We start from the raw sequence: 10317 nt of genomic DNA on the forward strand, positions 1-10317 counted from the left end.
AGGGAATTAATTAAATAAATAAAAATAATATATAAAAAAAGAGAGGAGAAAGTTAAATAAATAAATAAAAAGAGAAGGGGAAGTTAAATAAATAAAATTATAAACAGAGACAGGGTTAGATAATATCCTACAAAAATAAATAAAAGCAGGGCCATCAAACCACACATCGTTTCAAAGAGGCCTGAAAACCTTTAATTTTGTTTTTGTTATTTGACATTTTCTGTAACTAATGAATGCAACTGATCTATTATATATATTTATATCATCATATTTTATAATGTTACATTTTATATAATATTTATTTTATATTTAATTTTCATATGTCCAAGAGTTTCTCTTCATTTGTATCTTTTAATTAAAAAAAAAGTTCAATTATCTTATTAATCTATAAATATAAGTTGAACTGCTGGACAACATGTTTCCTACTTCACTGTAAAATCCATTCTCAGCGTACTAAAGGCTTCAAGTTTCCACATCACACTTTATGTGTGAATACTGGACCAGGATTGGCTATTTCAGACTTCATTTGTAGAACACTTTCATACAAGCAAAAACAAAACAAAAAAACATGCTCGCAACTTTCCACTTTCAGCAGATAAATCTGAAAAATCCTTCTAGTTAAACTCTAGTTAAGACTTCAAATTATAACCAATATTAAATGTCCAAATGGAGATGAGTGAAGTTATTTAACTGAAGGTAACTGTTCAAGTTCCCAATTGCTATAACCCTATACACGGCATGCATGCTATACAACACATACACAAATCAAAATAGAAAGAATGGTAGGAATTTTTTTTTAGATTTACGAGGTCATAATAGAATATATGTGGTGCAAATACTGTAAACTAATGCTTTGGGTGAGTCAGGTGACTAATAAAATACAATTTTTTCTACTTTTATTTTGGTACATAATATCCTTGTTGTTCCAATAAGGGTGCCTGTGAGAACACTTGCATTTGTGTATGAGAGACCATGCCAACTGCAACTGTATATGAAAGTTATGAGTTTTTTATATTGAAATCTTAGACCACCTGTTTTTGACAATACAAAAACAAATAGTGTTTCTCATGGATAACTGCATTTAAAACCAGCCAAATTATTTTATTATAATAATAATAATAAAGAAAGACAAACACCATTTTCTAAAAAAAGCATATTTATTAGTTCACACAATGGAGCAGTGCCTCAACATGACAACAGTAAATCAAAGCAGAATGTGTCCAACATATTGGAGAACAGATGGGTGTAATGCAACTGTCTTTTACCTCAACAGCATCAGAAAGGAAAAAAATATATAACCAAAGTTTTATCATGCAGTATGTTTGTGCAAACCCTTTCCGTTCACAGCTCAGACTTTTCCCTTCCAAACACACAGACATACAAGGCAGCAGCTCCTTGCTGATGGAATGGAGGGTGTATAGACACATGTTTACAGTGTGCTGCACCAGAAAACTGTAGGTGGCAGAACTGTTAGATAAGGAAGTCAGACACAGAGAGAGACGTGTGGTTTTTATTTCACCAGTCCGATCTTCTTCGCTTCTGTTTCATATATCAAGAGCCTCCACATTTTTACTATGAAGACTTCTGCTTCTTCATCGAGGACCTAAAACACAAACAGGTTGGTTAGCTTTATATCAAACGCCTTCATAAATGCAATAAATATAAAAATAGTGTCCATCTAATAACAGTGTAGCAGGCTAATGCTGCTTCACCTCTAAAACACTACAGCCATGCCATCGATTGTGAGACTGTACTTGGGGACAGCGGCACTTTGAGCGAAAGCTAACATCAGCATGCTAACATGCTCACAATGATGACACTTACTGATGGGTAATAAGTTATAATATTAACCATGTTCACCACAGAGTTCAACACAGTTAGCATGCTAACATTTGCTAATTAGCACTAAACACAAATTAGTCATTGGTTATGCAGGTATTACGTCATAAATAAACCCAAATGTTCCACAAATTAATGTTTTGACCTGATGATGGCACTAAATTAAAAAGTTAAGAGATGACCAGAGTGATTCTTCAGTTCATCCTGAAGGGGACATGAATGTGTGTACCACATTTTATGCCTTACTTCTTCTACTATTGTCGACACCTTTATACTTAAAGGCACAACTTAAAAACTTGAAAACTAATTTCTCTGTACACATGTTGGCTTTGTGTTGTGTTATATGGTGTTATTATATGTTGGCAGTGTGTTCTAGTATAAATCAACCATATACCTCAAATGTATGAAAAGAAATTAAGCTCAACAAGTGATGAGATTCAAATAACCAGCAGGGGTTATATGGCCAGAACCAATTTTAACTTACCATAGCAACATCATCAAGAATACCCTGAGGGGTGCTGTGTGCCATCACCTGGAGAGAAAAGAAAACACATTCAGTTAAAACAAATAAAATGCAGCGCAACAGATTCCAAGACACACACACATAATAAATAAAGATTAATGATTGTTATTAATATAATATTCAGAAGCATTCATATTTTCTATAGAAACCAACATTTTACATTACAGGTATAAACAGGGTAAACTTAAAAATAATGCATCTGATTTCACAAACCTTTGAACAGACAAAATCAACCAGGGTGGGTTCCTCCTCGCCGATGTATTCAATAATCTTCTTATTGATCCATGGTCTAATGCGGCGATCCATCAGAGTCTACAGAAAGAACAATCAAACAGGGAAATGTAGCTGAAGAACTGCCCACAGAATATCAAATCACTACTCTTTCTTTGACCTTTTGAACATAGTAATGAAACAACCAGAGGCTCTTTACCGAGTCGACCATAGTCCAGTCCAGAGGGTAGGAGAAGAGCTCAGGCCTGGCTGTGGGGATCTTCTCAATAAGGCTCTTTATGTGCTTGCGTTTCTCCTCTGTGTTGATGCTGCCTTTGGCCCCTGAAATTTCTGCCCCATCAAGCCCCAGACTCTTGTCATCATCACCGTAGTCCAGTGGAACCAGTTTCCTTTTGCGAGGCTGCTCATCAGCCTCTTCATCGTCAAACTTGTTGAAAACACTTTCCACGCTCGCCAGCTTCTTTCGCTTTCCTACGTTGAGCTGGCTGGGACTGTTGGTGGCACCTGGAGAAAAGAAACAAGTTTATTTTTCAGAGTCGAGAAAGTAAATGCCTCTGTGCCCTTAGGTTGCCACTGTACTCACCCAGTTTGAGACTGAGACCAATCTTGGGCCGGTGTTCCTCTGGAGGTTGGACCTCAGGAGTGTTCTCGCCGGGAATGATGATTCCGCAGGGAGATTCGTTGCCGGGTGTGTTCGGAGTCGCGTTCCCACTGGCAGAGGACACTGAGGGAGCAGTAGTGATTGGTCGCATGATCGGTTTGAGTTGCGGTTTGGCCTCTTGGGAGTCCTCGACATCGTGGTAGTCATCCTCGTCCGCTTCCACGTCGTCGTCTTCCGAGTGCGGCTGGGGGGCCCGAGGCATCGGCTCCGCGGGCCTTCCTGACCCCCTCTTCTCCCGATCCCGATCCTTGTGGGACTTCTCCTGGTTCACCTCCTCCTCGGGTTCAAGTTTCAGAGGAGGCTGTCTTCTGCGCTCTGCCTCCTCCTCCATCTACACAAATAGACACAACACATGAACGATGGGTTCTAGTTATTTTTATTCAGGAATTAATATTTGGTGACTGGTGGCATTTTAATAACAGATGTCACATCTTTACTCACTGGACACCAAACAGGACACAGAAAATGGGTAAAATTGGATTCATGTGTGCTTACATTTCTACAAAACAAAAACAGCAAGACATATACAAGAACGGAAAATGATTACTTTTAGACTTTTAACTGTTTTCGTAACAAAAGACGCTGGCCTTTTTTTGGGGGTGTGTGAACAGTGAGAGGACTTTTCATTGAATCTCAAGTGTCTGAGTTTATCAAATGGTCAGACTTGTAGGGGCTACTTTTGGTTTAAGTTGGACTTTGGATGGAATTATTTTAAATACAAGGGCAAATCACTCTGTGTAATAATTGAAAATGACAATTAGAAACCCCTTTACCCGTATCTGTGGCAGTGCAATCTGCATTCTCCAGGGGAAATCGAGCTGCAGGTTTCTCATGATTTTTCCAGACCCTGATTACAATGACCAGGTTTTTCTCTTTTACACAACAGTTAAGAAATCGGCTCACTGGAGAAAGCTGAGTGTAACCAGGTTACTAAAGTGCAATGATTGACTCACCCTCTGCAGCTCAGCATCAGGGTCAGGGTGACCTTCAGCCAGAAGTCTCTGTCTGATCTCCTCCAGTTCCTCCTTCTCCCTCTTCCGGTCTCGCTCGTCCAATTCTGTCTCCTTTTCTCGGTCACGAAGTCGCTTCTGCAAAGCGCTGCCCCTGAGGATGAGAGTGAGAAGTCGAGTAATGACAAACGCAAAACACAAGCAGAAGTGTGTACCCACACGTTTAAATGTGCATTACGACAATCACCTGTAGTATTTAGGGTCGTCTCTGTCGTCATCGTAATCTTCAAGGAATTCTTTCAGTCTTTTGGCTTCTTTCATCTGAATTTAAACACAGTAGCATAAATGCATCAACATATCTGCCATTATAAGTTCCAATTATAAGTCTAATGGAAATAATAATTAGCAAACAATTTGATCTTGTTTAACATGTTTTCATGTATACCATTTCACGACGCCTCTCGTCCTCCCTCTCAGTTTCTTTGCTGTAGTCACGAGCCTTCTTCCTCTCCCGGATCTCCCAGTTTTTCAGGCGCTTTAAGAAGACAAAAAATAATTCAACCATCAGAGTCAGACTTAAACAAACAAAGACATTTAGCAATTTAATTAGTGTGCAATTAATTAAACAAAGGTTTTATCTATCAAAATCAAAATCACAGGAAAGATAATATACGTACTTCTTGGTAAGCTGCCTCCTTGTCTCTAAGCCTCCTCTCAAGTCTCCTCCGTTCATACACGTCCTCCTCATCTTCCTCGCGGTCTCGTTTTTTATCTTCTCTAGTCCTCTCCCTGCAGAAGACAAAGGGTTACTGGTGTTAGCCCAATTCAATTATTTCAGAGTTGAAAAGGAGAAGGACAAATTTAAAGAATGGACATAAAAAAAGTCAAGCACTTATTTCACTTATGTAGTCAGTCAGCTGATTTGGCCTGAGCCAGCACCGACCACCAAAAGCAGAGCTGTATTTTACCAAAGTGGTTTCATTATAACATATTTATCAGCCAGCGCACTGGTTTTCATATACCCTTAATAACAAATGTTTCCTGCACCTAATGGAGCTTTCAATCATGACCTTGAGCTCAGATTGTTTTGTCAGCTGTCTTACTGTCTGTATTGAGATTGAGTCAAGGGTAAGTCGATTGAACTGTGCAGCCATTTTAGAGGCTGTATATTAAAAAGGTGTTCCGACCGTTTAGTCCCCCTCCATTTATTTCAATGGGGTTGCTTCATAAGATTCATAAAGGTAGGATTCATTCGCCCGGCTGCTGCGGTGGATAACTGGAACATACTTTGAAATTTTAATAACGTGATACTAGTGTGTGGCTGTTATGACATTTTAATAGTTTTTACTGAGCCCAGTAATTACAGCTCCTCTAATAGGCTCGTCAGTATAATAATTTTATACAGCAGACCACAGTGTCGAAATGAGTCATGTGCTTTGACGTTTATTAAAAGGGCTGCTGAGAGCCTCAAGTATGACATCGCTGTCCTCTCACTGACCTCGATCTGCTTCGGCCTTCACTGACGTCTCGACTCCTCTCCCTCTCCCGCTCCCTCTCTCGCTCTTTCGTCCTCTCCCGCTCGCGATCTCTCTCTCGTTCGCGGTCACGGTCGCGGTCTCGGTCTCTTTCCCGCTCCTTGTCCCTCTCTCTCTCCCTTTCCTTCTCTTTCTCACGGTCGCGGCGCTCCCTCTCGCGCTCCCGCTCTTTGTCCCTCTCTCTCCTTTCCCTCTCGATCTCCAGTCGCTCCTTTTCCTTCTTTCCTTTTTCCTCCTCCAGTTTCTACAGGAGCCCAACAGGAAGAAAAGGAGGGGGAAAGAATGTGTTACTAGATTCTCAATACCAAAAAGATCATACAAGAATACATAAATATACAGGTTATCAGCACGATACTGAAAATGATTTTGACTCCCTGGGCGAGACATGCTCACATACTGCCATGACTCATTGCCTTGGAGAGGCTGGCTTCTGAGGAAGTCCTCTTATCCCTGATGTTTCCTCCTGGAAGAGTGGTCCGCTGCTTGAGCAGGTTTAATTAATACAGATACTGCTCAATTCAGGACACACTTTTTTAAAACCATAAATTTCAGGTCAATCTTGAAAACATCTAAAAATCGGTGCTTATACAGCAGGAGTGGAAGTTAAAACCCATCTACTAGTACATTTTTTACTATGTTTTACAAGCACTTTTAGCTCTAAACATTTATATTATTGTATTTTGTTACATCAAAGGTGTTATGCATGGCTCATTTCCTGTCCTGGCTCTGGTATTCAGTTGTCCCCATACCACATACACTAATATTGATTGATTTTTTTCAAATATGTAACAGGTCAACTTGTCCTCTGCAGTTACTACATGCTCTATGGTGATCTGAGATAATGCTCTGATGTAATAAGAGGTTATTCCAATAAAAACTGTAGGCTGTAGGAAAATACATATTGGTCAAACCCCATATCCGCCCACTTTCCAAATCAATGCACAATCGGGCAAATGACGAAATGTAATAGATTTGACCTGATGTAAGAGATACTGTCAGTTAAAAAGCATGTTTGACATAGTTTAGTTAATCCACAGCACCACCAGGTAAATATGGTCTAAGTGGTACTGACTGGTGATTGATGATTGATTCCTTAGGTTGAAGGTTGAATTTGAAATGGGGCTATTCTACAAACAATCATGGTAACATAGATAACTTAAGATAAAAGTATTTAGTAAGTGCCAAATCAGCTTTGAACCACTGGGTCAACAAGTTTGCTTAGTTTTAACTATACACTTAAGATCACCACTATATAATGTGCTGGTTTGGTCTCACCTATGGGTGCCAAGCGGATTAGAACAAGCCCAAGCTTGACGTGGCAAATGGCCCAACTAAGTGAATTACATAATCAGCTCCCATGTGTTTTCCACATGGTCATCTGAGATGTAGGGGAGCAGTGCCAGACTGCAATGCAAGTGAAGCAGTGTGGCAGCTCTCTACACAGCAGTGATAGACCCAGGGATATGTTATGCACACTTTTTGTTGTTGTTGTTTTTTTTTCATTTATATTGTAATCTTCTGTAGTAAATAGTATATAATTGCAACACAAGTGGACACAGATTTTTGACCTTTTTTATGGCATAAAACACTTGAAAGTTGTGGAATGGGAGGAATGGTACAATCAACTATGCTGATATAATGTTATTAAGAAAAAGATGACCAGACATGCTTTTACAACAGAGATTCTGTGTAGCACCAGATAACTCTCGCAATTCCCTTCAGGGCACCTTTGTGTTTTGCAAATGTCCAATAGTGATTATTAATATATTTATGCCAGTTTATCTGGAATATACTCTAAATATCAACACTAAATATTGACCATTTGTCTGCTTTCTGAGTGGTTGACATAAAAATCATGGCATTTTCTACAGACCGTTTTGGAGCTATTGGTGTGCAACTTACAGGTGATGAACTACGGTTTCAGCGCTTCTCTGCCCCTACACATCCTACAGGCTACGTGTGGGAGGAAAAGCAGGTCAAGTGTAAAGTCAAAATAATCAGGAAAAAAACGTCCACACGATACCTGTGAAGCAGTTCATCTAATTACAGTGCAGCCATATAAATAACATCAATAACAACTGGTTTTGTTAATTCATGTCTGAAATAAGTCAGATACTGTATTCCATTTTACCACAAGGAAATTAGTGAAGCAGTCTTACCAGTAGGTTGTCTTCTGGTGTCTCTATGGACGCTCCAACCCAATAAATGCTTTAAAAAAACCTCAACTAAGTCAGGCCCACAGTTCAAACTGATTTTTAACAAAACAGCTGTTATTGTTAAGTGCTGTACTTCTTGACTGGTTAATAATATTCAAAAAACCCTGTTAGAAGTGTGGGTCTGACAGCTGTCCAATGATGAACAAAAATAAAAGAGGAGGAAAGGATGGAAGAGGTCTGAACTACCTGTTCTACACGAGCTATATGTTCTACATTGTAATTTAGTGAGACTCGATTCAAACTTGTAAACCACGGTTCGCATTTTTTCGTCCAATCCGGAGGAAGGGCTTTCAAACATCTGGGGCAATTTACAGTACCTTACGGGTCGTCAGTTAACCATCTGGCTCTCATTGTACTGTCTTGTTTTCTAACTTTTTCCCATCCTAGAACTTACCTCATGATCTAAAACTCCATTTATGGAAAAACACGTTTTTTTGTAGCATGTTTGAAGCGTACTACTTGAAAATAACTAAATCCTCTTTTAAAACCCTCTCACAGAAGTGGGCAACATTAAGTTGCATGTGAATTACCTGTCGTCAAGTTTAAAGTTGCAAGTCTCTTTGTTGATGGTAGTTTGTTTTGCCTCTTTTGAGTTCTATTACCTGTCTATTACTTCTTTTAACAGTGACATATCAAAGTGCTGATGGCTGGCTCTTATTACAGGGCACACATGCACGAAGGCAGGTGCAAACACACAGTCGTTCTTTGCTACTGAGGCTGCGACTTCCCTGGTCAAAGTTCACCGAGGTTGAACTCCACACAAAGAAAAGACACAATTAGTCAAGATGGTCATCCTAATATGACCCACCTCTGTAGCAGTGTTTGAAATTGTGATTAAGTTACAACTTCAGAGGTAACGTCCAGTTTCATGAGGCGTTATTTTGTCCCTGCAGCTTTGTCTTCCTCAATCAATGTGATTCATAAATACGCTATTATATTTAATGTATTTCCATGTTCTGTCATTGTATAACTAAAGGGGTGGGGGTGGAGTCAATAAGACATAACGGAAGAAAAAAAAAAAAAAAGAAGACAAAGAAAAAGGACTTACCTTGCATGTCTTCAGACCACAGAGTGCTGTGGAGGGGCGCTCCCTACTTTGGTAATACTACATGCTGCAGTTCAAACTACTGCAGTGGTTAGGCTCATTCAGTCTGCGTGTGTTCTTCAAACACATCATTCATTATCTGAGGATCTGCACAGGTTCACTGAGCTGCCCAGCTTTCTAAAGCCAAGTCCAAGTATAACATGCTACATTTGGACATATTTTTCGCAATTTGTACATCCCAATTTCAGCACCAGTACCAGTGGGGCCTTGTTTCCCCAAGTCCGCATGTAAATACATTTAATTAAAGTGGACAGAGAGCCAGTTGCCCCTCTGCAAACCCTCCAGAAGGGAGCGCCCAACATGAGTAGAAAAGAAATGAAAGATCATACTTACATCCTATCCTCGCAACTTTTTCCAAAGCTGAGATTCTGAGATTCATCTTGCTCTAGTCACCAAATGAACTCTACCACATTGGTGGGGTTTAATCAATAGATTAGCTTTAGATGGAATTTAACATTGTGTCCATGCACTCTGTGTGATGACTTTAGCTTGTGCAGAGCTAAAATGTTTAGTCTCAAATCAGTATTATAAATAATGATAGTAACTCTTGCCCAATTTGGAAATACTGACAGATACTATAAAGCCATCTACGAGTGGTTGACGTAGTACGTGAATACTACTAAATAAGCTTTTAATAGATACTATAAAATATTTGAATCAACATCTACTACTTTCCATTCCTTTAATGTATGAATTTCGCTAACTAATTAATATATGAATAGACGACCTCCATTCTATGGTTGTAGTAACAGTCTTACGGAGGAATTACCTCCATAAGATATATATAAATTGCAGCTCCACTTGCTGTTGAGAAATTTATAATTACAAATGTGGAGGATTTCTTCTCCAAAACTTAAATTACACAGTAAAAACAGCAGTTTGATACATTACCTTGTGTGTGTCGCGGAATTTACTGATCTCTCTGGAAATCAAGTCTCTCTTGTCATCCTCCATCTCCATGGCATTGATATCCTCCTTAGACAAAGGACAGAAAAAGGGAAAGAAAACACACTAAGTACTCCGAGTTACTGTGAGTGAGCTACGAACGACAGAGCGTCTACATTATGCAAACAATACCTCCTCTTTCTTCTCTTTCCGCTTCTTGTTGCGAGGTTGACTGTCAGGGTCCTGCGAGGGAGCATTGAGCTCACTTGCATACTCTCGGATCAGGACGTCTATTGCCCCCTTCACCACCTGGTCCCGACGCAGGGTTTCCTCATCAAGAAGCTCCTCCTCATCTTCGTCCCCATTCTTTGA

General features: G+C 39.6%; 1 protein-coding gene across 1 annotated transcript in view; it reads right to left on the reverse strand.

Annotated features, from left to right (window-relative positions):
* Nucleotides 1-1138: 1138 nt before the first annotated feature.
* Nucleotides 1139-10317, reverse strand: part of rbm25a (RNA binding motif protein 25a) — a 10452-nt gene continuing 1273 nt past the window's right edge. The window contains exons 5-16 of the mRNA XM_035673599.1: nucleotides 10138-10311; nucleotides 9952-10032; nucleotides 5703-5983; nucleotides 4882-4993; nucleotides 4650-4739; nucleotides 4452-4525; nucleotides 4208-4358; nucleotides 3177-3585; nucleotides 2793-3097; nucleotides 2576-2674; nucleotides 2324-2371; nucleotides 1139-1603 (exon numbers count right to left, since the gene is read on the reverse strand). Of these exons, the coding sequence (XP_035529492.1) occupies nucleotides 1511-1603; nucleotides 2324-2371; nucleotides 2576-2674; nucleotides 2793-3097; nucleotides 3177-3585; nucleotides 4208-4358; nucleotides 4452-4525; nucleotides 4650-4739; nucleotides 4882-4993; nucleotides 5703-5983; nucleotides 9952-10032; nucleotides 10138-10311 (1917 nt within the window). The 3' untranslated portion in view covers nucleotides 1139-1510. The remainder of the gene's footprint in view (nucleotides 1604-2323; nucleotides 2372-2575; nucleotides 2675-2792; nucleotides 3098-3176; nucleotides 3586-4207; nucleotides 4359-4451; nucleotides 4526-4649; nucleotides 4740-4881; nucleotides 4994-5702; nucleotides 5984-9951; nucleotides 10033-10137; nucleotides 10312-10317) is intronic.

The sequence above is a fragment of the Morone saxatilis genome, unplaced genomic scaffold (genome assembly GCF_004916995.1).
Source record: "Morone saxatilis isolate NCDOM2014 unplaced genomic scaffold, NCSU_SB_2.0 Contig3, whole genome shotgun sequence".
In the NCBI taxonomy this organism is placed as follows: Eukaryota; Metazoa; Chordata; class Actinopteri; family Moronidae; genus Morone; species Morone saxatilis.